General features: G+C 47.7%; 1 protein-coding gene across 1 annotated transcript in view; it reads left to right on the forward strand.

The window, feature by feature from the left end:
• Window positions 1–17,082, forward strand: part of LOC119107987 (nose resistant to fluoxetine protein 6-like) — a 28,427-nt gene extending 11,345 nt beyond the window's left edge. Inside the window, 1 exon segment of the mRNA XM_037231575.1 lies at window positions 17,068–17,082. Within this exon segment, the coding sequence (XP_037087470.1) occupies window positions 17,068–17,082 (15 nt within the window).
• Window positions 17,083–27,770: the final 10,688 nt, after the last annotated feature.

Here is a 27,770-nt window from a genome sequence, read left to right on the forward strand (position 1 = left end):
TCAACCTAAGGGCCTGCTAGCCTCTCTAGATGTTGAAAATCTATTTACAAACGTGCCCATTGAAAGAACCACATCCATCATCCTTGATCGCGTCTAAAATCATCCTGAAATTCCTCCTCTCAAAATATCAAGAAGCCTTCTTGAACAATTACTGAAAGCCTGTACGTTGGAAGTTCCTTTCCGCGGGCCTGATGGCCGAATGTAGTGCCAAATTGAGGGTGTTGCGAGGGGCTCATCTCTATGACATCTATTCGCTAATTTCTTTATGGGACACGTAGAAGCCAACATACTACAAAATGACAACAAAAGACCGGATATTTATTGCCGCTACGTAGACGATATCTTTGGAGAAGTTAGGGAAATTGACCAACTAGGACATCTCAAAAACGCCTTTGAAAAACGGTCTGGCTTAAAATTCACAACAAAGCTAAGTGTGCAAAACATAATACCCTTTCTTGACGTGGCTGTCGATGGACAAGGACAACAATTCAAAACGACTGCATACCGAAAACAGACTAACAAAGGACGGTGCTCAACTGCTGATAGTGAGTGTCCCCGACGCTACAAAATTGGCGTCATAAGGTCCTTCATTAGACGAGCATTTAAGCACTGCTCTGATTGGACACGACTACATTCAGAATTGATACGAATCAGACAGATCTTGATGAACGACGGTTTTTCAAATTCCGACGTTGAAAACGAGACACGACATATGACAGGACACTTTGACGGCAAACCAAGGCAAGGCATCCAACCGACCGTCAAACTGCATTATCAAAATCAAATGGCATCTGCCTACAAACAAGACGAAAAAGCTTTACGGGAAATTATCTCTCGACATGTTAAAGGCAAAAACGACCACAAAATAGACATTGCCATTTACTATCGTAATAAGAAAATATCGAACTTTCTTGTGAGAAACAGCCCAGACAAACCCGACAAGCTAAAATGCACCAATGTATTATATCAATCCCAATGCGACACCGAAGGCTGCAAACTTCGTCCCATACACTACATTGGTGTGACCACAACGACACTCTCATGACGCCTGACAGTGCATTTACGTGACGGGGCACCTCTGGACCACATGCGACAGGAACACGACATGACATTGACACGACAACAACTGACAGACAGCACTGACATTTTACGGACGTGCAGTGACAGAAGACGCCTTCAAATTTGGGAAAGCATATTCATTAGCGAACTCTCTCCGGCCTTAAACAGACAGACAAATTCTTGCAGAACTCTTGAACTACTAGGTGGTGGGCGGTGAGCACTTCTGATGTGATTGTGACCATAGCGTTCTCATTGTGTCTTTGTAATGTTCCCATTATGAGTGTTTCTTACATGTATGAAAATAAGAATAGGATTCCGTCTTACTTCAGTTAGTTATGCTTCATTTATGTTCTCCGTACCAAAAGATGTTTTCCAACAGTAGTGCAAAATTTTTCATCCTTTAAAACTCCGAACTTATTTCTTGTGCAATTTAGTCTTCTCCGACGATGAGATAGGATGTCGAAACGTTGGAATGGAAGGAGTGATGAATATATGAGTAATTTTGTAGGAACCGTCTTTAATCTAAGCGATGGCTCCAAGTCAAAGGCCCGGAAACTAGAACGATGCATCGAAAAGCTCGTCAATGCTGAGTCAGCAGTTATTTTTAATGAAACGTGTATCAAAAAATGAATTCTGCCAAAATATTCGAGCATATATATATATATATATATTTATATATATAATACACCTTTCCTTACATGTTTCGAAGCATCGCGTATCATCATCAGGACGAGTACAATGGTACAAGTTCAATCAAGTTACAAGTAAATATAAAAACATTCAACCGACCTCATTTGACACAACACTAGCCACGGTTACACAAAGGAGTACGACCCCTCTGTGCATTAATAGGACAGATAAAAAACTACAAAAAATCACGCGACCAAACATCCTTTCGACTCCGTATGAAAAAGGCCACCTTACAAGTTGCCAAGGATATGCAGATCCCATGATATTCAATGACGGCTTTTGTTGTTGAACGTGGAGTGGTTCTAAAATCCAAAGATCGAGAGAATTGCCGCACTGTCCTAATAGGATCTGTGTTGCCGAAGCCGAATCAAGGCTATAAAAACGCGTTTTTCGTAAGTTGTTGAGTGCGTTAGCGAGGGACTTCATTCACAAAGATAAGACAGTAGTACTAACCTTATTTCCGCGGGAAAAAAAACAGGAGAGTGGAGATATGGTTAGGTTTATATTTACGCAACATGCCTTTATCACATTATATGCCTTTATTTCGGCAACATTTCAACCCAACTTTATCTCCATTCTCCTGGTTTTTCTCCATGAAATAAAGTTAATACTACTGTCTTTTCTAAACGTTTCATTTTTCGATACGCTGTTTGTACGTCGCAAATGTAGTGAAATATGACGAACCAACCGGAATCCGCTGGCACTATTGCTCACGTTGTTTACCTTTGTTGCTCGGAAACGCATGCACGAGAAAAAAACAGATATGCCCGGTGGCGACCAGGCACTGGACAACAACATTTCGTCGCGGCATAAAAAGCATTCATACAATGCACTAGTCTGACCTCATTCGTGAGCGAACCGTTGCACACCATGACCAACAAATTATGAAAATAGCTAGAATGAATCGGCAGGTACGCTGACGTACTTTTCAAAATCAAATTCCAAACAATTCTGCTCTCCCGGCGCCCGGCCGTTGGAGTGCCCGGCCATGCGGGTTGAGCACTCCAATGCCATCCAGAGGGCCCTGTGCGCTAATCAGGGGCCCACTGAGTCGATAACGACTTATTTTTGGTCAGGCACCCCCAGTAACGCACAGTCGGCTCTGTGGCGACATTGGCCTAGGTGCTCATTTCCCAAACGGGAACAAAGCCGGGGCCAGCGATTTACATTGCTCGGGGCCCCATAGCGCCTAACAGCGCCCTGTGTTGTCAAGGGCCCCCAGTCGGCTAGAGGCAGTGTTTGAGGAGGCCCGAAGAGCCTAGAGGGCCCAACGGATCCGAGGATCAGGAGCTCATTGGAGTTTCCAAAGCATAAAGGTCTGGCCGAAATCTTATTCAGAGGCTCTGAGCTGCGGAGACGGACGCTCAAATAATGGCCAAAGGCCTCGGGTTCCCAACGGCTTCTTTGGGTTAGGCTTAGTAAGTTTACTTTCATGGAAACGACCATTGGTATGTTGCCAGAAACAGTGATATGACATTTGTATTTCCTGACCCCATTTGAACAGAAGCCAGTGGTATGTCTTGTGTTTGATTTGTTGATGTATTGATGTGCAGGAGTCCAAGGCTTTGTTGTTTGAATGCGTTATGCTTGTCGAATGGTTTTGTTGTTAAATTTCATTGCTCTGTTTCGTGTTAAAAATATCCTGTGGGAGGGTAGCTCAAAACAAAGCACCAAAACGTGCGTCGTTTTTTATGCTTACCACACCATCATGAAAGTATTATGCTTTAATGTATCCTGTTTCAGTGTAATGACCGGCAATGTTAAAAGGCAAAAACATTTTTGCCATGTTTATGATATTATCTCCATGCCAGCTTGAAATGTATGTAGTTGCCTGATAGAGCATTTCCCAGTGACTCACAAGTTCCAACTTTTGTGACTTGAATTTTTCACCCCTGTACGGTTTTTTACAATGAAATTTTTAATGCCACCCTGGGCTTAAAGTGATTGTATCTCACTGCTCCTTAACGATCGGAATGACCCTGCAAGTGGGCATATATGTTCCTCCTAAAACAGCATAGATTCCCTTGAGAGTGAAATGAGGCTTAAAATTCCCAGTTAACAACTTTTCAACTAATTAATTCTTTTTTGTCTTTTTGTGGGCTCCTCACGTTTGCTTTCAGCTGTTCTTGGTCGCCTGGAAGTACAGAGATGTTCATTTCTTGACTTTCGTGCTTAAAATTTCACCTGTTCGGCCGGCTATGGGCTCCTCCTGAGCCTATAGGGCCCTTGGGACCCAGGGAAGGGGGCCATGACCCCGTGCTCTTCCCCCCCCCTCTGGATTTGCACCTGCCATAGGCTACCGAAAATTCGGACGCGATTGCATGACTTCTCGGTGAGGTAGCTTTCAGAAATCTGAGGGGCCGCATTGATCTCCGTCCGCCCTATCAGGACGAGGGGCAAGAGCATTCCAACATTTGGGGACGTCCCCGTCCCTCTCCTCCCCTCTCCACACTTTCAGAGACATCCTTATGTCTTTGCGTACCTTATTGACACGATTCATGATTCATGCTCAGATCGGTGCCAGACCAGGACTTACAACGTAGTCACGAATGAGGACCAATGGAGACCGAACCAGAACCCACATTTCATCGGACTTGAAGAGTGACTAAACAAACTTTGCTCACAGTGCCCACCAATGTTGCAACCTTTTGACCAATTCACGCGAGCTTGAAAGATGGCGCCATGCGGGCCGGGCGTACGCAGCGGCGTTTGTTAAAGCGGATGTTCCACCTTTACATGGGGATTTGAGGCGAAACAGACATCTTGAGGTCCTTTTGATGCAGTTCACGGCCATGCCCTTTTTAAGACCCAAAACTCTCTGATTCCTGAGTTATGCGCCCGCAAAAGTACGAAAAAACTTGTTGGGAGACTGCTTCAGAGTTGCCTTGGCATTGATGTCGTCACAGAAACGTCACACGATTGCCGTTGCATTACAGGCTGTTTTCTGCTTTTGGTCAAACAGCATGGCCGCTGATGCATTCGCAAGAGCGATGATGCGGCACGTATGGTACAATCCGCCGAAGGCGATTGGCTGTTAGAAATATTTCGCTGCTGAATGTGTGTCGCGAATGTAGGCGTGAGCACTTTCAGGTTGCACGGCGCTCGTCGCCAAAGGGGGAATTTTTCCTTACTAGGCCATAGGTCAATGTTATAAAAAGAAAACGCCACTGTCCGCAAAGAAAGTAAAGCACCGAAAAAACGACACTCTCCCGAATGTTATAAAAAAGATGCGGCTGCAGTTCCGTCTTTTCTACTGCTTGAGTTTTTCATCTTATTCTGACGTGTTTCCTACAGACAGCTCGGTCAGCGCCTTGTGTGGCGGAGCAAAGAGACTTGCACGAGTTTATGGGTTAGCAAGACATTATAAAATTACGGAAATATTACAGAAATTTTAGGTATATATATATATATATTCATTTATTTATATTACTGAATATTTGTCACATATTGTAGGACCAGTTTAAATCTTGCACAAAAGCACTGTGTTCTGCAAGCACAACCTCTTGAGTGGCATTACTATGAACCCCTGTTGGGACTTTGTTTTGAAGGGAGCTCACTGCAAAATGCGGTGTTGTAACCGAAAACCTGTGCGGAAAGTGCGAGAAAACCTGCCGTTTTATAGTCCCGCGGGTTGTGGAAGTGTGGGATCACACTTATTTCACATTAGTGTGATGTGAGTGTGGATCAGGCGCTAGAAATGGGTGTGATCATTGGTGGTACGTGCCAGTGGTTTGTATTGATCTTGTCGTGATGGGGTGCGTGCGTGCGAGGTTTGTCCTTCTGAGAGAGAATATCGCTTTGGTTTTCTTTAAATCTAAAGACTCCCAATAAAATGTTATAGTTTGATACCAGCCTCTATCTTTAGGTTTGCGTTTGAACATAACAAGGTAGTGATGTCGTCAAACTGAGAGAAACACTAGCACCCATACTGCAGGGGTATTCTAATGCAGTTTGCTTCTTCATTATGATTTTGCCAACATTTTGAACATATTGAGGCATTCCAGTATATAATTAATCCATTGCATGTCATTACGATAGTCTTCATTTAAGCAGTATGGACAGGTCAGTACGGCTCAATAATGCACATGATTGGTATAAGCTTGCATGGCGCAGCTTTGAACATTGTCTTTCACTTCAGGATCTTTAAAATATAGTGCTGTATTATTATGGAAGCACGTACTACTGTCTTCACAAATTTTGTATGCGGCGAGCACTGCTTGTAAGTCATCATTGTCATAGTCACTGTAACTTGCGCGAGATGCTGGGTGCCGAGTAAGGTGGAGAAGTATTGCTGCTTATTTCTTGGATAGCACTTAATACTATTTTTATCACGTGTCTTGTGCGTGCCGGCGGTTTCATCACTTCCTTGTATTTCGCCCATCCAGCCATAACTGCATGCACTTGTCATGTATTCAGCATTGTGCAAGGCCATCAGGTTCACACTGCCATTTCACGACATTTCATGTTTATTTGTTATGCCTGTGTTATCACTTGTGTGAACAACATTTTTAAATGAAAGAGCCTGATGGCTGCAGCATGCTGCGTGGCTGTAGAAGCAAAAGACGTGCTTGTATCTTTGTAACCTACATTGTGTGATTTCCCAAAACGGACTGAGCAAGTAATGTCACTTAATGGTAATGTGCTTCGCTGAAGGTGTTTGCATATTGTATCATGTGTCTGTGGTCAGTCATAGGTCAGATACGGAGTTAATACGAGAGAGTACGCTTGACCCATCTGTTCATGATGAATTGTATTATGAAAGCAGAAGGATTGCAGCATAAAGACCATATCATTGTTCATTATGTGATGCCACAGTACAGCACTGAGGTTATGCCACGCTGACACCGTTGACCCCTGCCATTACACAATGTACCACATTGGTTGACTACTCTATGTCAAACCTATGAGACAACAGCTTATAATTTATGAATGACTGGTGACAACTGATTTAACAATGCCAAAGGGCTATCACCAGTGAGAATGCTGTTGCACCATACTGGTTATATCGGGGTTGACTAATGATTGCATAAATAATCCTGAGCAAGAAAAACATTCTTGGTAGCTCAACCTCACCATCTTTACCATGGCATTAACAATGTTTTGCTTATCAATTCATTGCAATGCTACAGGTTTATTAATTTTTGCATGCCACTGTATTTCCTGTTACAAATCATACAGCAAGCAACTGCTGTGCACACCACGTGATATCAATGTCGGGACTAGAGCACCGCAGGCAAGGATAAGTCGACAATACAATGTGTGTGTCAAACAGCGCACCAAAGCTTCTCTTACGACCAGTACCAAGACAAAAATCCACAAACAAGCCATTCACTAATCCGCCGCTCAATACATGGCCTGCGACGGGAACGGCTTGTTAGCGTCAGCTTGCGTGCGTTTCGAGGTATTTCTTAGGTTTGGCTGCCAGATGCTGCCAGATCCTGCTGTCGTCAGTAAACCATTCCATGACCCGTCAAACGATGGCATAATGAGGTGCATTTTTGAATCCTTGAAATTTTGTTATTTAAGGTCGTTTTTGAACTATGAAAGCTTACCAATGGTTAAAAGCAAGTTTTTCCCATTATATCTGATGCTTATCTCAATATCTTTAAATGTGTAACATTGCCTTTAACGTGAACGAGTGATGTGATGCGTATGTTCGGTATTTCGTGCTCAGGTAAGAAACCTGTTCTTATCTGGTAGCTTTAAAACACATTTTTGACCGAAGGCGGAATTTCCACATGTGCTGGAATAAATACGCTGGATACACAGCCTTTAGAGCCGGGGTCCTGAGTCGCTGGCGTCTTGTTTTTATATAAATTACATCACATAAAATGCAGCGGTACGTGGGTGTGTGCCAAAAGTTAGAATTTCTTGCATCACGGAGGATTTTTCGTCGTACCACCTAAGCATGGCGCAAGGCTTGGTAGATAATTTTACTCCATGATTTTTCCCCAGAGATAATTGACTGCTGAGTTGTGCCATTTCCAAAATGTCGGGGTGAAAGAATGTTTCTAGGTTATACTGAAGTCAAATGTTTCAGTTAACATGACCATTTAAATACAGTTGAAGTCATATGAGTCGATTAAGCTCGAAAGAAAAACTCTTAGTGTTTGTAATTATTTACATACATTTGTTTGTCTTGGTCTAACGCAGAGGTGATACAACTGCATTTTCCTTCCTTCTGCCTGACCTTTAAAAGTAGTAGCTTTACCCTGAAACATTTATCTGCGTATATTCAAAATCAAATAACTGAAGGCTTTCGTAACTTTCGTCGATATGTTAGAATAATACATCATCTCCCAAAACATTTTTTGAAACACCCAACAGTGAACAATTTATTTGGAATGAAGTGGAGACTTCTTCAGGCAAGGCGATTCCTTTAACCCAAATTGCACGCCCCGTTACTTAATTTGAGCAACGTTTATTTCATAGCGTAGCAATGGCAAATCCTCGCTATTCCAGCTTGTATGCTTGCAGATCTAAGCCATTCCAACTTTGGTGCCTAATAAGGTAATTTATCCTCCTGAAATAACGTTGGGAGAGAAATGACGCAGCTAATACAGCAAGCTGTGCGTATGATTAGGCTTAGTTGAAAGCAATGCGAAAACTGTTGAAACTTTGTCCTGCTCCGGGCAAAACGCGTACATTGGCGCGCGCCTCTCACGGTTGTTGTGAATAATCCTGCGTATCCATGGTGAGAGTTTGAAAACACGGATGGGCTCAGTGATCATGGAACTGAAATTCTGTCGTTCAAAACTGTTTGCTTATATCTAAAGTACACAGCTTTCATACTTACCTCATACTTCAATCTTATAGGTCAGTTGGGATCATCGACAGTTATCTTTTTGGACGGATTACATGATCCTGTCTGTTTGCAAGCCATGCCAAATCTGCACGTTTTTGTCGGGGTGGGGAAGCAAAAAAAAAAAAAGAAAGAAAGAAAAGAAGCCTGCCTGTATAGAAATTGAGGCCCTTATTGAAGTCCTTTGGGGCTTATATTGTTGCTATCCTTACCTACCTGCAAGACATGATTTATGACCACATTTACATATTTTCCTTAGGTGACCTCGCAATGGCCTAAGATGTGAGAAATATAAGAATACCTTTTTGCCATGCTTATGAGATGATTTCCGTGTCAAGTTAAAATGCGTCTTCGTTTCCCAGTGTATCTATTATCTTTCATCGACATTTTGCCGTCACATTTTTCGCTCCTCGCCCTAGTTCATAAGCAATTCCAGCTCACTGTACACCATCGTTGCGCTAGTTTTGACACTATCCTGTGCACTATACATGCATTGTGCATATCATTGTGCTCGTTTTGACGCTATCATGTGTCCTGTGTATGATGGAGTGTGCATGTGCACACTCGTCACATCCAAACAGAGCAGAATATAACAGCACTTCCATCACCACATTCTAAGGTCCCGATATGGCTTTCCGTGCATCAAGCATGCATATGGGCAAATGTGAAGACAAAAACAATTGAGACTGCCCTACAAGACGCAGCCCGTGAACTTCAACCGGACTTCAACACATTTCATGTAAAACCCCGAGCCTCCTGGGGCCCCATAGACTACCGCATCGCCATGTTCGACGTCGGGCCTCAATGTGACCGCGCAGGGGCTGCGATTTATAACAAATCACCGGAGGACTGAAGCCAACGTATCGCGGAGTGGTGCGTATCCAATCTGTTCGCCGACTGGCTACGCTGCCAAACTTATTGGTCACTTGAAGGCGGCCGGTCTTTTAGGACTTCACTGCAGCAATCACCGGTGTTTTGGTCGACCTCCAGGGGCTTGGTGGCGATTAAGCCACAACGTCTCCCAGGGAAAATGTTTCCAGGGAAAAAGAAAAAAAGGAAAAGGAAAAAAAGGTACTCGGTTTGTTAAAAAAATAGTGAGCATTGGCAAAGCTGAAGCGGATTTTTAACAGCTTGCGTAATAGCTAGTCTAGCGACCACCTCGCTAGCGTCAGTTCGCGTGCGTATTGAGGCATCCAGAGCACATCATGTCCAATGGTCAAAACGTCCCAGATTTCAGCATTCAGCGTCCACAACATCCAAAGAGCATCTTATTCACTATTTGTATCGGGATGCTTCGCAACTCATTTTTTGGAGGAATTGATGACTGATGTGTGAGCCTGACGATTTTATCTGGCTGCTCCACCTCCCCTCATTGCAAATTCCTTCAAAGCTCCTGCAAAAAGGACTTACCTTGAGTTCCACATATCAATCTTGACATGCTTCCCCCCTTTTACGCTCCTGAGCCCCTTCGTATGAAATATGAAGGTGCAGCAAACACCAGCCTGGAGTTTATCGAGACGAGAGCAGGAAGCGCCACAGAGCGGCGATGGTGGCATGGTCATAAGGGTGCTAATCTTTTATCTTTTCGATCCTGGAATGCGGCAGGGGTGGTACAAATGCATTTTGTGTCGCCGACCGAGTTTCTGCGACCAAAATTGACGCCAGCAGCTTAACGCGATGCTGTATGACAAGAAATGGCAGTGGCGTCCGTGCCCAGCAGCGTAATCAGAAATCGGCGTATCACCGAAAGCCTCTTTTGTCACCGCAACTTGCAATGGCATGAACACAAACGAATGTTCATTTATATAATATCATTCAACTAATGCCAGGTTATATGTTGCTGCGACGAATGTGGGCACACCGGCCCGGCATCATAGGACAGTTCAATCACAAAAGCAGTCTGCCTTCACCCTCGGGACTTACCCGTATACTCACGTTGAAGTTCGATCTACGGTTGAATTTACTACTCTCGGCGAGGGACCTCGACAGCCAGGGCGCCTGAGTACATGGCGTAATTCTAGCCGGTGGGAGGTAGCACTGAGGGATGACATAAAGCACGCAGGTCTCCTCAAGGCCATGTCTCATTGTGGAAACCATGTGTGCGCTTCTTGCCCGACCCCAGCTATCATCACACTCTCCATCATACCTCAGGCACGTCTCAAGCCTGGCACGGCATGTCTTGCCTGGCGGGCACCTTTCGATGCGCCGCATCAATTGATTGTACAGGTTTGAAATGGGTTTCTGGGCTGCCTGGAAAGGAAAGAGCGTTATGTTGGGCTCCGGGTTGGGCTCAGATTGAGGTGAAGGCGACTTCCCAAGTGCTGGGCAAGAAGTAGGGGGGGGGGGGGGGGCGTTAGAAGAAGGATGCATCGGAGTTGCGGAAAAAGGGATCATAGATTTGTTTAAGGAATACGAATGTCGCATGTTTTGGATTCTTGTCATGCTGAGCAAAACACAAAAACACAGCAAGGAAGAAAAGCAATCATGGATGCAGTCCACCTTTAGAAGGCTGTTACATGCTGTGACGAACCGAAGGTACCAGACATTCCAGGCTCAGGCTCAATGATTTCCAGCCGTTTGGACAATGAAATGACTTGTATTTCCACTCACACGATACAGACCAGCTATCAGTGATCGTAGCGTCTCTATCACCCTTTGCCTACAGGGGCTCATGCAACTATACAGAGGACCGTACGGATATAAAAGGTTTTGAGCTCCTAATCAGGTCCTGAGCGGATCTTGGGCTCTGAGAACTCAGAGATCGCCTCAGTAGTCTGAGGGCTCTTGAGCGGCCCGAGGACGGCGGCTCTGGGAACTCAGAGATCGCCTCAGTAGTCTGAGGGCTCTTGAGTGGCCCGAGGACGGCGGCTCTGGGAACTCAGAGATCGCCTCAGTAGTCTGAGGGCTCTTGAGTGGCCCGAGGGCGGTCTCTCAGTAGCCTGACAAGCCCCTGAACACTTATCGTTCCCCCTAAAACAGGTGTCCAAAGGTGTCGCTTCATTACAGATATATGCTCTGGCGACCAAATGGGTCGCTGAGCGGCCAGTGGGCTATCAGCAACCAAACGCACAATTCGATGGCCAGTAGGGTCCACAAGCGATCGATAGTTCCCCTTTGTGACCAGCGGGCCTGGGCGACCAGTTAAGCCCCTAAGCTGTCAGAGAAGAATCCTACCCACAAGCGGCTCGTCAGTACCCAGACGGGTTCCTTAACAGCCAGAAGAGCACTGATGAGCAAAAACGACTTGTGAGCAACCAGAGCGGCCCAGAATATGCAGAGGGTCGAGAGGTCAGTGCGGTCCGCGAACAGCTGTTATCATCGGAGCTTAACGTCGCACGGAGCCTGTGAGACGCTATGCTAAATGGCGTCACCTGCTTCTCATCTTGGTAGAAAGGGTGAGCACAAAGGAGAATCGGTCCCTATGCCTTCGGTTTTTCCGTTGTGCATTTTAAATACAATACTCAAACAGTCCAAGAGGGCTTACGTAGTTCCAAGGTTATGCTATGTGCTGAAGGGACTTTCACGTGGCAGACGCAACCTAACTAGCGGCTTGAGTGCACACAGGGACCACCTGAGGCTCGCGTATCTGTAACAGGGGCCTCTGGGTGGTCAAATGAGTACTAGTGAGTAGGCGGAGGAAGGCCTATTCTTATTCAGCACGGATGTTTTTCTTCACGCTTCACACAGCTAAAACAGCCCTGCGTGCACCTCCACGAAAGCCCAGGTTTTGCGCATCACGGCGTCAAGGAAAATGAACGCCCAACCCATACCCCGCAGGATAATCAGCCGTGATCTCAGCCGTGGAAAAGGGGCTCTGACGGCTATTTCATTGGGGACCCTAAGCCGAAAGAAAGAAATGCCAGTGACTGAAAAATTGTTTAGGGACCAAATTGGTCCCTGAATGGCTAAACACAGCTTAAGTTCAAGCTCCCCGAGCGACAAGAGGGACACTGAACTCTTGGGCAGCCCTGGGCACTCACTGAACAGCTAAATGTCAAGAGTGCCTCTGAACGGTCATGGAGTTAATCGAGCAGCGAGAAGGACTCTTGGATGATAGAAGGAGCCTCCCAGTGGGCAAAAGGGCCTTGAGCAATTGAAAAACCCAAGTGTCCAGAGGGCTTTTAATATGTGGACACTAAATCAGTGCGGCGACGGAACTCTCAATAGCCAGAGGAGTGCTTAGGTCAATGAAACGACCCAGTGCAAGCAGCTCAGGTCAGGCCAGGTTAACCCAGTTAGCCCTCATTAAAACAGGTAGTTATGCCGCTTATCCAAAAATTTGTCACGCAACAGCCGCCACAAAGGGTGAACTGGCTTTTAATTTGTTAATAGCTTCATATGAACCTACTAGTTCTTTCTGAACATATAAACGCCCGACCCCATATGAGCAGCCGATGCGAACCCTCCCCCCCGCCCCAAGGGTTCTGGTGATACAAGTTCAACGTGTTGTGCAGTCGCACCCAATTTGCTGTGGGTTCTGGGGCATTAATTGCATGTGTTTTGACAACAAAAACTTGTTTCCAGCGTTTTTGGTTTGTGATAAGCGACGGTTGTCAAGAGCACTGCACGAGGATCCACGACCGGCGTGGCAGCCATTGATTCTGCAGACCGTGCGAGCGGGTCTGGCACTGCTATATTAACGGGACCAACCTTTGAGACGTAGGCTTAAAACAGATAAAACTAGGTACTGTTGTAGTGAATTTAAACAAAGAGTACACCTTGCTAAATTTAATATCGCTACGCGGTATGGTCGTATGCGTGCGAACATGCTAAGTTGGGCAATTCTGATTTTCAGGAACATTTTACCACTGACTTGGTCTAGTGGGGTCAAGTAGCAACGCAAGACGTGTGGCAACACGTGAGATCTCGCTGAGAACAATTCATTCCTGTTTTGTTTGCGCTGCGCTCTACCTTCCTTAGTTTGGGAATGGCAGGGGCGTCATCCCTCCTCTCAGTCCGGTTCATGAAAAACGGCAAATTGGGGTGAGATTAACACTTTTGGCTACCATCCTTTTCATTTATTTTACATATGCTGTTGTAAAAATTCTCATTTTCGACCATAGAAGTACATAAGCTGGTACATCAGAATGACACTTCCATTACCAGCATGCGTGCGTTGGTACTGATTGAGCCTGCAAGCCAAAATAGCTGTTTGCACACAAGGTGGCAAGCAAATTTAAGCACACTTTGGTACTCGTCATACCTGATGCAGGAGTGTAAACTCAAGCCATCTTTTGTCATGCATAATGCAGGAGTGTAAATTCAAGTTATTTTGGGGGCCCTGCTCTACTCCAATATTGATTTGCGCTTTTCAGTGCTGTTCTCCATCCCCTTAATACTTCTAGCTGAGAGATTGCAAAATAGCAGGAAAAAGCAACTATAGCACAATGCCTATTTTCTTAGGATTCATTCTCTGGTCATGACCACAATGCTGCTGATTTTTTCACCTTTGTTTACTAAGATAAACCACCAAATGAATAGAAATTACCTGCAATCAAACCAAAACAGACTCAATCTGTTGACAAACACATCTAGGGGAGCGGAGGTTGTGAGGCCCATGGCTTGCTATCCCCCTCCCTTTACCACGTATGAGAACTGACACCCTGACATGATGACACTACCAGACAAACTATATCGTTTTCTATCAGCGTGGGCTGCATTGAAATTATGTTATCCTCCCTCACAACCTGCATTTAATACAAATTGTACTTACGTTCAGGGTTCCACCAGAAAAGGTTTCGCTTCAATGTTTGCAAACACAGTAATGAAATATCTTACATTGGCATCCATACAAATGTATAGACGTAGGAACTTTTCAAAAAGTGTGAAGTGGGCCAAGCTCAGGGCGTACTTTATCAACTTTTCTGGAAAACAAGCCCGATAACCGGAGGGGGGGGGGGGTAGAGATGGAGGCTTCTATCGCTCTTTATGCTATCTTGCACTATGCTTAAGAACGGGCAGCCCTTAAAGCACCGCAAAGTGGTGCTGGAATCTGGTAAAGGAAAGTGGTAGAGCAAAGGAAGGGTCTATATCGTTCGTGTTTCTGTAGCTATTAATCTGTCCAGAAGAAAAATTAACACAGCGCCCGTCGTCTGGTGGAACTTGCAGTGGTCGACGCCGTTCGGTTTTACGGAAGCCGCAACCCAGGCCATCGCTGTCCTTGCTCTCGAGGTTGCGGGCGGGCATGTTCAAACCTCATGATACATTTTTTTTTTTACTAATCCATTCCAAAAAAATAAATGCTGTCAGGCAGGCATGGTATGACTTGGATCGTTTTTAAATTCATTGCGAGACACTCTATTCAATAATAATGAGAACTTCATTCTACTCAACAATAATGAGACCGCTTATTTCCTCCCGGGCAAGGGGCTCCTTGAGCAGAACACCAGAGGCACATTACCGGTTCCGGTCAAGGACTGAAGGGCCACTCCGTCCCATCGCGAAGTCCAATAGTTATCACATAGGCTACAGTTCCATGTTCTTCGGGTGTTTTCAGAGATATTGAGGACTTCCCTAACATAGAATGTAAATTAAATGGGTTCTAAATTTGTATTAACATGGCTAACCCATGTTTGTCTTAAAATTTTCAAGATTCAGTCAGAATTGGGTATTAATAAAAAACTATTTGACATGGTTTTGAATATACGCGCTCGCAAGTCATAGCAACAACAGCCAGGCGTTACAGTCTCCATAGGTCACGCGGCGTTGGCCCGCGGCTGCGACACTAAGCGATGACCAATAAGCAAACGAAAAAGACGGCGCACCTTGAGAGAGATGGCTGGTGGGTTAGCTAAATCGGCATGTATTTTTGACTGTGGTGCAGAGGCAAGCTAAATACAACCTTAATCTGAAAAGTGGAAGGGGGGGGGGCAGTTATCACTGCTGGTCCCCACCTTGGAAAGGGGGGGGCATGACCCCCTGGCCCCCCTGTTCCTACACCCATGTGCAAATCGCAAGTGTGGGACCGAAGCGAAGCCCTCCCTCCACATGATACAAAAAAAGCGCACGCCAGGACCGGTCTGTAACAGGACGCGCCTCGGATATCGGCCCCCAGTCCCCCCGAGGCGACCGAACCTCGTTCAACCGTCGTGAACACCAGCCAGACCTGTTGCGCAATCCGATGCTGCTCCAGCGCGGCGACAAAGGCGGCCGGTCTCGCCGCCACGCATCGACGTTAGCGAGATGCGTGACCGCGACTATAACGCGACATAATGGTCACTACGTGATCATCTCGCCGATTCTTCCTAAACTGTCAACCAATAACATCAACAACGTCCAAAAGTCGAGAAAATGGCCCATCGTAAGCTCAGAGACGGCCCTCTCAGGTCTGGAAAGGGTCCATCATAAATTCAGAAACTTCTCTTCTCAAGTCAGGAAGGGGCCTAAATAGGGCGAGAAACGAAGAGCTTAGGCCCGGAAAAGGTCCATCTCTCTTTTTGGCCGGGGAAAGGCCCATCTCTGGTCTGGAATGGGCCCATTGCAGGTTCAGATAGCCAGTGACAGTGTACCCATCAGACAAACTGTTCCCCATGCATGAGGTAAGGGCCAAAACTATCATTTACCCCATATTTCAGGTGGCCCAAAGGAGCTCATAGCCGATTTGTGGAAGATATTCGTGTATGGTGTTTATCCAAGTAAGCGTAGAGAGTCCATCTCAGGTCCGAAAATGGTCAATTTGAAGCCAGGAAACCCATATTACAGCTTCAGACACGGAAGGGGCCCTTTTCCGGTCTGAAAAGGGCCCATTGTAGACTTAAAAGGGTCCGGCTCTGATCAGGACAAACCCATCGCAAACTGAGAAATGATCCGTCTCAGGTCTGGGTGGGGCCCGTCGTGAGCACAGAAAGAGCCCTCTCGGGTCGTGAAAAGGCCCATGGTAGACCTAATTAGGGCGCTTCTCAAATCATTAAATGACACGTTTTAGACTCAGAAAGTGGGCATCTCAGGTCCCGAAAGGGCCCATCTAAACACTAACCCGAAAAGAGTCTATCTCAGATCACGCAAGCTCCATCTGTGCCAAGCTACCATATTCGATATGGTAGCCTAGCCGTCCCAGGATGTGAAGTCGGTGTATCGTTTGCATGTCTAGTTTGATTTAGTGCTCGTTTCCCGTTTGTTGAGTCACTTAGTTTGCTACTATCTTGAGGTCTTATTTAGTCTTGGTCAATCCATGCTATTTTCGTATTCATTTTGTACTGCTAATTTTAGCCTCTGTTCTGTTGGTTTCCGCTCCGTTTTGCTCTGGGTCTAGTCTGTCCATTTCCGAGGTTTCGTTGTTTTCCCATCAGCGTCCACGTGGAGTTGAGGCGCGGTGTTGGCGATGGGCGGTCACGAAATATAATGCACCTGAAACCTCGGTGTCTTCGACGTGCTGGCCGTCTACAACTGGTGGCAGCGGTGGGATGGAGGGCCCACGCCGCGACTACTGCCGCGTCGACGAGGTTTTCGCGCTCATTCGCCTGCCTAGTGACGCCTGCCTTATCTGGGGTCGCTGAGCGCGCCTCTGCGACCGCCAGCCGCCGGCCGAGTGACCTCCAGCCGGGTCGGTCTGGTGCCTGCCTCCTGCGCGAGACGCCGCGCTGCGTCCTAGCGGACAGCCTGTGCCGTGCGCAACATCGGGAGTAGCTGTAGCTGATGGCTGCCAGGTGATACCGAGCTGCTGGCGGCACTGTCTGGGTGCCGGCTGTGTCTGGGCGCCTGCGCTGCTTCAATGGTCGGTTAAGTACCTAGTCTTGCTTTATCGTTTTTTTTTTTGACTGATTTGCTTTCCTGATAGCATGAACTCTGAGCCTCCCGTTTTGGCTGATATGGCTCCTGCTGAGCATCTGAGGTCCGAGATGGCTGGTCTGACGATGGCGAGTTTTGATGGACGTGGTTCGCTGAGACGTTCTTTGATGGTTTTCAGCGGTATGCCGTGCTCCGAGAATGGACCGGGGAGCAAATGTCAAATGTCTTCCCGCTGTCACTCACTGGCATTGCTTGTGACGCATTTGATAGCTTGCCCATTCAACAGGCTGCCACCTTCGAGACGGCTGCTGCAGGGTGGAGAGGTGCTTTCAGTGCTAAGACCGTGACAGAGCATCACCTCGCCTTTCGTGAGTTGACGTTTAGTGTGGGCGAGAGTCTCGATGCGTTTGTCATCATATTTAGAAAGCTGATGGCTATGGCTTTCCCTACCCTCACCGATACGGGCTCACTGATGTTCAGCCATTTCCCGGCCACCTTGCCCGCTGACTTACATGCCGCTGTTATTGCGGACGGTATTTCGTCCTTTGACGGCGCCATCACTAAAATGCGTAACCTAATTGCTTCACAGGCATATATGAAGCAATATCAGCCCAGTGTCAGCCGTCTCGACTGACGGTGAACTGGCTGTGTTGACGAGGAAAGTGATGAGCTTAGAGGCCGCAGTTCAGGCAGCCTCTCGTCCCGGTGGCACTTGTGCCGGTCAGAGAGACCGCGGCTCGCGGTTATGTCTGTGCTGCGGTGGGCAGAATCATGTCCGCGATTGCTGCAGAATGCGGAAACGGGAGTGCTTCAAATGTCACTCAGTTGGCCACTTGGCTGTGATGTGCCCCCAGACATGTCCTGAGCAGTCTTTTCCGCAGGGAAACGAGTTGGGGCCCGCCGGGAGAGCAGTATCCAGCGAAGCGCTCCACCACCGAGCGACCGGACTCCGATGGCGTTCAGTCTGAGTCACCATCGAATGCAATACCACTGACCGGTGACATGCGTCTGACGGCGCGCCTCGCTGGTGTGGATTGCCAGTGCCTTTTGGACACAAGTAGTTCGGTCAGCGTGTTGCATAAGTCCGTGTTTGATGCAATGCCGAACCTCACACTGAGAAAGACGTCTGTACAGGCCCGTACTGCGTCACATTCTGAGCTCCCACTTCTTGGTCGAACTGCGGTGCCTTTCGACATTGCTGGCGTTAAGTGCACCGTACCATTTTTCGCTTCTGATGTCACTAACGTACCTTGTTTGCTCGGTGTTGATTTTTTGCGGCATTGCCGCTGTGTTATTGATTTGCGTGCTAAACAACTTTTTGTTACCCCCGTCGAGGCCGTTCGTTCAGCGTCCCCTCACGCTTTGACTATCGGCGACGTTTCGTTGAGTGCTGACCGAGTCGTCTTTCCTGGCACTGAGGTTATTTTTAAAGGCTTTGTGCAGAATAGTTTCTGCAATGGCCCTGCTCTCGTCGAACCTGTTGATGAACTGAATGGTTTGCTGGTCGTCAGTGCACTCGTGACTGTCGCTGGCTCCAGAGTGCGATTTGTTGTGCGAAATGTGACAACTGAATCCATTACTATTCCCAAAAAGCGTACCCTGGACAGATTGGAGGTTGGTTTTGCCGAGCAGCCACACGGTTCGAAGGATGATCTGAGGACTGAGCAAGCTGTCAAACTGCAGTCTGACCAGTGTGGTTCCGACCTGTCACCTGAGCAGAGAAGTAAGCTAGAGTCACTACTCGAACGACACGCTGACATGTTTGACGGACATATCGGGTTTACGGATTTGGTCACCCATGAAATTGATACCGGTGACCATCCTCCCATTCGTTAGAACCAAGGCCTGTTCCACCTCACCTGGCGGACGAACTGCATTCTCAGCTCCGTGAGCTAGTCATTCAGGGTATTTTGGAGGAGTGTGATAGGGCATGGTCGTCCCTAACCTGTGTGGTGAAGAAGAAACCTGGTGCATACAGACTGGTGGCTGATTTGCGCCACCTGAACGCCGTGTCAAAGGTACCAGCATATCACATAGCGAGAGTTAATGATTCGCTTGAGGCATTGGCTGGCGTCGACATTCTGCCAGTTGGATATGAACAGCGCATATTTTCAGGTTGCCGTGGATCCTAAAGACAGGGACAAAACTACCATCACCACACCGTTCGGCACGTATCATTATACTCCCATGGTTTTTGGTTTGGGCGGGGCACGTGCGACCTGTGCCCGTCTTCTCGACATTGTTTTGGGAGATGTGACCCCCGAGGCTGCGTTCATTATTTTGACGACATTATTGTGCATGGCTGTGGATTTGATGACGTTATTACGAAACTCGACACGGTTCTGCAACGTTTTGAGAATGCTGGCCTGACACTGAACCTACAGAAATGCTCATTTTTCACCAAAGATGTGAATTTCTTGGGACATGTAGTGTCCGCTAATGGTGTGTCCATCGACCCAGAGAAGGTCCAAAAGGTAGTGGACTGGCCCTGCCCGAGGACACAGAGGGAACTAAGCAGTTTCCTTGGGCTGGCTTCCTATTTTCGCAGGTTTGTACGAAACTTCGCTGAGATCGCTGTCCCGCTGTTCCGCTTGACCCAAAAAGACACATAGTTCGTGTGGACTGAGGAAACGCAAAGTGCGTTTGACATGCTGAAGCAAGCGCTGTCGTGTGCGCCTGCTATGTCATTTCTGCGTCTTTCGGCTGGTGCCGGAAGGTTCTGTCTCGATACTGATACATCTGACCTGGGAATCGGGGCGACCATTTTCCAGGAGAAGGGCGGTGAGGGCCGTGTGATTGCCTATGTCTCTCAGAAACTGAGCAAATCGCAGCGCAATTACGGAAAAAACCGTAAAGACTTTTTAGCGTGTGTCGTGTTTGTCAAACATTTCAGGCATTATTTCATCGGGAAACGTTTCGAGCTGCGCACAGACCGTGCCAGCTTGCGTTTGCTCCTGACATTTAAAAACCCGCTGAAATTTTGGCGAGATGGTTTGAAATACTTTCTGCGTTTGGTTTTGCGGTAGTTGTCAGACCTGGTGTTGAGCATGTCCCTGCCGATGCGATGAGCCGATGTCCCCAAATGACGCGTGGCGCCGAAACCCAGACTGATGAACATGTGTGTGCAGTGTCTGCGAATTCCTGGTCTAACAGCTTCCTGCCACACAAGCAGGATCAGGACTCTGCGATTTCTGAGATTTCGAAACAATTATCTCCGGTCAAAAGACCCTGATCCTCTTCTGTAGACACTGAGTCGATTCCACTTTTGCGCCAATGGCACCGTCTGGGACTTATCGATGGTGTTGTCTTCCGCTGCTATCGGATTTGCGTTGGTGGTGAAGACCAACTACAGCTCGTTGTCCCAAAACAGTTGATACCTGGTGTACTGACGTCCCTACATGCCGGCCCTGCTGGCGGCCATTTTAGCTCAGAGTCGCGGACGTCAACGGCGAGACGTAACTTTTGGTGTTGCAGGATAGAGGCCGTCATCAAAGATTTTTGCAGCCGGTGTGAGAAGTGCAACACACGAGCTGCTCCTATTCCGCGCCCAAGGGCTTCAAAGGGTGAACTGATTGCCGATGAACCTTTTGCGGCTGTGTCTATCGATTTTCTATGTGGCCTGCCCACGGCGGCCCGTGAGAACAAGCACCTTCTGGCGATCTGTGGTCATTTTACTCGCTGGTGTGAAGTGTTTCCGGTCCCCGACATGACTGCCGCCACTGTTGCTGATGTGATTGTCAACCAACTTATCGCGCGTTTCGGATGCCCCCGCCGCATTCATTCAGACAATGTTGCGAATTTCTGATACCCTTCTGGCTGAGGTTTGTCGATTGCTGGGCGTTGAGAAAACGCATTGCTCTGCTTTCCATCCTGAGGGGAACTCAAAGTGTGACAGAATGATGCGAACGATACTGGACATGCTGGCAAAATACTTGGACGAGAACCATGGCGACTGGGACGCTCACTTGCCTCTGCTCATGCTCGGATACAGAGCCAAGGTTTATTTTTCACTGGGACACTCTCCATACTACCTGATGTTTGGCAGCAATCCTAGGCTACCAGCTGCGGTGCAAATCCGGGCACCATCTGTTGTCCCCAAATGTGCCACAATTTCTGAGTATCTGTCCAGACTCACACAGCGGATCAAACTGTCTCACAAGTTTGCGCTACAGGCCTCAAACAAGCCTCATGCGCGCAAAAAGAGATTGTTCGACAAGAAGCTGACCATGTACCACTTTCAGGCTGGTGACGCGGTGTATCTTTTCAAGAGTGTAGCTCAGCGAGGCCAGTACTACAAGTTTGTCAGGCCATGGAAGCCTGCGGTGGTTATGGCTAAGCTGTCTGGCCTCAATTACAAGGTGAGGGTGTTGGGAAGGAAAAGATCTGTCGTTGTTTACCACAATAGACTGAAGCCTCGTTCCGAGGACCCCTCAGTGCCTGTCGCAGGCCCAGACATGACGATTCCTGGCTCGGCGTTATCTGCGGACCCCGAGGTTGGAGATCAGCCTTCACCCCGATCGCCTCAGCCACCAGATGGCGCGTCACCAGAGGGCGACTGGTGCTTGTCACCGTTTGCTCGTGACACATTTCCAGCCGGTGATAATTTGGTGACCGCGGCTGTTGCTGTGAGTGGCCCGGCGCCTCTCTCCACAGGGATGCCTGTACCGTCAGAGGTATGTGAGCACACCCCTGATGTGCTTGATGTTCCTGTTTCTGCTCCGGATGGTGGAGATGGACCACTGACCTGCACCTGTGTTGGTACCTGATGGGCCCGTGACCGCTTCCTGTGTTGGTCCCTGATGCGCCTCCGATGGCCCCCGCTCCTGTGCCGGCCCCGCCCCCCCCCCCCCCCCCCGGCGCTCTGACAGGGCTTCTAGGCTACCGGATCGCTACTGTCCGAGTTAAGTCGTTAGTTAAGATTCACTTAAGTTCGGCTAAATGCGGCTGAAATGCAATGGAAATGGATGAAATCCAATGGGATTTTACCAGGACAAAATGTACTGTCTGGGTGCTATTCTGGTGCCGTGCTTGACAACGTCTTCGCAGGCCTGCCGGTGTAGCGCTACCGGTTGGTGTGTCCTGTTAACGGGACAGTGCACATGGGCATGACATGTCATTGGGAGTGTTGCTCACTGACTTCACGAACCCTGTTTCCCGGTCCCCCAGTCATGCCTCAAGCTGAAAGCTACATCGCACGCGGCCCGAGGATTGTGTGCGATGTGGGTTAACTACACCGAACTGTGGGCTGCGTGTGCTGCGTATGTCGTGTGTTTTGCCTAGCGTTCGCAGATGGGTCGTCGCTGCGGCCGTGCTGCTCGCGGTTGTGCTGTCGGCGGCCGGGCTCCGTGGCCAAGCCCCGTTGCTGTGCTCCGCGGCGAGCTCTTCGACCGAGATGTATGCGGACGAGCTCTGCGGCCGGGCTCTGCGTCGGTGTTCTGTCGCCGAGCTCCGCGTCGGTGTTCTGCGGCCGTGCTCTGCGATTGTGTGCTGCGACGGAAGATTTGTTAACGGGGTCGGGTGTAGTCGGTGCATCGTTTGCATGTCTTGTTTGATTTAGTGCTCGTTTCTCGTTTGTTGAGTCACTTAGTTTGCTGTTATCTTGAGGTCTTATTTAATGTTAGTCAATCCATGCTGTTTTCTTATGAATTTTGTATTGCTAATTTTAGTCTCCGTTCTGTCGGTTTCCGCTCTGTTTAGTCCTAGGTCTAGTCCGTCCATTTCCGAGGTTTCGTTGTTTTCCCGTCAGCGGCCACGAGGAGTTGAGGCGTGGTGTTGGCGATGGGCGGTCATGAAATATAATGCACCTGAAGTCTTCGACGTGGCGGCCGTCTACACATGAACGGCCTCCCTGAGCTTTCAAAGATCAAGATGGATAAAAATGACCACCTGGCCTTGATTCGGACCAGTGCAGCCTTGGCAGCATCGTTTCAAGCCGGGGCAGTGCTAGATTTCCAGTTAGCGCTATTTCCTGATGAAGAGACGCTTCAGTCGGCGAAGACTGAATGCCAGAAGTGTGAAGCTGCGTGGCGGCGCCACCTGGAGGTAAGATCACCCGTCACGTCTCGTGATCAGTCAGCGGTCCCATGAAGTAGGTTTGCCCGTGCTGCAGAGGACGCGGGTGATACGTGCCCTCTCCTTGTCGGCAGCCGACAGAGGCCGCCAGCATCGCGCGGCCTGTGACAAGTCGTCACGTTTTCCACCATATCTCGGCTCCCTACAGCAGCTAGAAACTTACCTTTATCTGCAAAATACGCCGAATTTTAATTGCAACCTTTTGCGTAGCGAGGCAAGCGTGCAAACGCTTTTCTCCCAATGTTTCCTCCCAGATGTGGCGATCAATTAATGCTATTAAATGTGCCGTCCGCTACCATGCCAGCGATATTCTTGCGTCCCCAGCTTGATCTCGGCAACGAATCCCAATGCATTGTCATGTGGGGTGGCATTACGCGTTGCCAGTTCATAAAAGAGTGGTGGGTATTATACGGTCCAATCAACAAATTATCGAGCGCCGTGCCCTCGCCACAACCGCTGGCTACTTTTGCTTCCATGGGCGTGGCTGGGAGCGGTGGCTGGGAAGCCGACGACTCGCGTTGATACTGATGAAGCAGTTTGCTCTCCCAGGTCAAGGTGACCCTAGGACTAACTCTCAGATATTTGGCAGCTCATGATTCGAAGTGTTATTTTACTCTCGCCGCATGAGCAACGCTCAGAGGCTTCTCGGCAGTCTTTTGAACCGTACACCAGGTGCCGTTATGATTAACGCCTCGTGTGACAATCTAAAGAATCTACTTTTTGGAGGTAAAAATGATGGCCTGCTCTAGTTTCAGGCAGTGAATTCACGAAGCTACAAACGCACGAAAACGGGCATTGTAAAAGAACCAAGAGTGAATTTTCCAATTTCACGAAAGTCCGTAGTTTCGTAGATTCGTATTTCGTAATGTCGGACGGCGTAGATTTTGTTTGAGTAGTGACTGAATTGTGCTTAATTTCGAAGTAGTTGGAACCATAATAGTATGTTCATATTCAGTTGTGATGTCGGAAATTAATCGCGTATTATCAGTAAAATAGTCCAAAAATGTTGGAGAGCGAGGAAAATAGCGAGAATCCTTTAACCAAACGTAGAGGAGGCAAAATGTGCACAATACTCCCGTGCTTAAACGACGTAATGCTTGCGATTTTCGCCACATTTTGACGAGTGTCAGTAGAGGTAAGGCGGCTAAAATGTATGCGGAGCTCATAGATAAACAAGACTTGATAAGACAACAGCCGTTCACCAGAACGTGAAGCCGTCGCCATATTGGCAAATGCATACACTCGTCTGTGCGGGTTATCTGGTACGTTGTAGGGGGTCGATATTTGGTGTCGGTGGTAAATACTTTGTGGTTTTACGGCTTTCGTTGGATATATTGCGGAGTGACAAGGTCTTGGCAAGCCACAAATGTACCCAACTGACCATGAATTTGTTTTTCATGTTATTGTTATTAGTGGTGGCGGTGCCAGCGGGAGGCCCCAATCATGCTGCATGGTTGCTTTTCAGGGGAGGACTTGTAGTCTAGTTGGGGCCAGTGCTCCCCAGGTCTTTTATTTTGCTGACATCTTTCAACTTCTGAACTGAGCTGTCTGAGTCCTTGTATTTAGCTTCACCCGCTAAATACCTGTCCATGGTGGCACATTAGGAATAATTTCTAATGACTAATTATTAACTACTAATGACTAATTTCCGCTTAAATAACTTTCTGCCTGGTTCCTGGATGGGCATCTCTTTAAGTGGCAAGTCACATACAATTTAAAATGCCTGCTACTTGGTTTCTGTAACAAACAGTGCATTCAATACGCTGTTCAACTGTCTGCTCGCAATGAAGGCACGATGTGTTTGTTACTGTCCAAAAATCACATTAGCAGTACTGGCGATCGTACAATTTTGCAAATAAATGTTGGCCAGTGCACTCTCAAAAGCGTATGGCAGGTGCATATTTGTGCAAAAGTTTTGTCATTTTGTGCCTTTGATTTTTGGCGCAATGTTTTACTATAGGGGAACAACTGGAGTTTGTTAAGTGGAGAGTTGCTGTTCTTTTGCACTTTTCAGCATCGCTGACAGAAGGAAGCTGTCACTGCAGAGTGAAGTCTGGTTTTCTGAGTACTGGTGATGAATGCTTCCCTGTGATCAGAAACTGAGCCAGATGGCATGGAGGCTGAATTTAGTTTGAACTATTCGCCCGCACTGCCGCCTTTCACCACCTAGATAAGTTGGCATTATGCACATACACTCCCCACTCTTGTCCATTGCCCAGACAAGCCTGCCACATACCAGTACGCAGTCGTGGATTATACCAATCTCGCGCGCTGGTTGGGACTTGAACCTTGAGGACAAATGGACCATTTGCCTCATTTGGCGTTTTGGAGTGCTTGCTTATTACTGTATTCCGCCCTGTTTCGAGTGTAAAATTAAAGTTGCAAGTGAAGCGTTTCATGCTTCAAATGTATATTTGCGTCATTTGAACATTTGGCGTGCTTTAATCATTTGAGCATGAATGCTTTGAATAAGGATTTCATCTTGGAAGTACTGCTCTCAGGCCCGGTTTTCTTTAATGACTTAAATATGTTTTAGCGGTCCTAGTTTCTCGTCCAAATCCCCCGGAAGATAATTTCATCTGTTTGGGAAGAGGATATTGATACCGCCTACTCTGAATCTTTAGAACAGGTGCTCCAGTATCTTAAAGCCAAGATATTAACCCCAAATTCTGGCCTAGAGTTCGACGGCTGTACTGCGTTGGTCACCATTCATTCGTATTTGCTCAGGAGGGTCAAACAACAACCCGAGCGCCAGCCAGTTCATTCGCCTCATTCCGGCACTTAGACGGGACGCGGGAGGAATATCGCAAGGTTGGATCCAAATCCATCCTGGCTGTGGGTCCAAGTCTCAGCCAGCGGGGCGCCGATGGCACGTGTAACACCGATATCACCGGGTGTGTGGTGTACTGGGCGAGCGTGACTACCGGCTGCGGCTTTCCCTCGTAGCCACCAATGCAGTTGAAGGGTGATCCCCGGGAGGCGTAAATGCAGAGCGCACCATTTCAGTTCAAGATAGCAAATTCTCCTGCAAAATTGGACGATGTCTGGCAAGCTTTGCAATTTCTGCCAGTCAAAAAGTGGTGGCCCACATCTTACCTGGGAAATAGTTTTGCGAATATGTAAGGGTAGTCGGGGTATTATTCCTTGCGTACCGTTTTCACTTAACCCATGGATCTGCAAGCTATCCAACGACCAGTAAGATCATAGTAAAGAAACAGCAAAGTTTTTGGCACCTGCCCCCCTCACATTATCCTTTTTTCACATTTCACTTCATTTAGGTACTGCAGTTCGAAGGTAAATGGACGATTACTGCCCATTTACAAAGTTATTGTAAATATTGCATATGATAACCATTTATTTACGAATAAATCTAATTTCACAGACTCATTACATTGAAGTTTTTAGGCACGTTGACTTCCACGAGTATGGTGCGGGCACTGAACCTTGAAAACGGCTTAGTTGGATCTATTTTTGGGAGCAGATCGTAGTACTGATTTGTCTTTAATCTCTTTACAATGCAAAATGTACAGCATCCATTGACATGACATTGAAATAAAGATGTAAAACAGGATAGCTAACCAGTTCACTGGCCAAATCTCCGTTCCTAATCATGCTACCAGCACCTACCAACCTTCGCGTAGTATCAGCCAAAAACCCTACTACGGGCTACCAAATGTAAGTCCCATGGTGACGTCACGACTGCTTAGCCTTCTCTAGTGGGCTTGCCCCCGCCCCCGTCGTACGAACGCCAGGTAAAGCGGTAGTCCCGCCGACACTTGGCGTGAGCGCGGAGGAACAGTCCGGACCGGAGGAGGGCCGCGACGGTCATCATGGCTGGGCCAAAGTTCCACAGGCTTTCCGAACAGGTGTCGCCCGTACAGATCGGACGCGACCTCAGCCGACTCCTGAGGAGCTCTGAGCATCAGATGAACAGGACAACAGCGGGTCCGCCATCGCTCGGCGTGAGCACGGCGGAGCGTCCGCGTAAGCAGCGGTCGTGGAGGTCGGCGGCGTGGGCAACCCATTTAACAGTGGAATATCAGACAGATGTTTCAGGATGGTTAACATATGGCTTCATCGACTTAATAACTTCAAGATCGGTTCTAGTTTTAGCCTCATAAGTTTAGGTGAAAGTAAGCGAAAGAGGTAAAAATTAACTGGCATGGCGACTGGCATGCACTAAACGCATCGGTGGATGTGCAATGCCACATACGACACGAGAACAAAACCCACCACTACTAGCCAGTTGCTCAAAACAGAACTTCGTAGATTTTTGGCGTAAATCGCATATTTTTGGGGACAAATCGCATAATCCAGTTTCTCAAAGCAGAAATATAGAACATACGACTACAATCTACGAGCCTAAAAAATACACCGAGAACGCACAGTACGACACAAATATACGCGCACAATCTTGTAT

Source organism: Pollicipes pollicipes, unplaced genomic scaffold (genome assembly GCF_011947565.3).
Source record: "Pollicipes pollicipes isolate AB1234 unplaced genomic scaffold, Ppol_2.1 Scaffold_6686;HRSCAF=7923_pilon_pilon_pilon, whole genome shotgun sequence".
Classification (NCBI taxonomy): domain Eukaryota; kingdom Metazoa; phylum Arthropoda; class Thecostraca; order Pollicipedomorpha; family Pollicipedidae; genus Pollicipes; species Pollicipes pollicipes.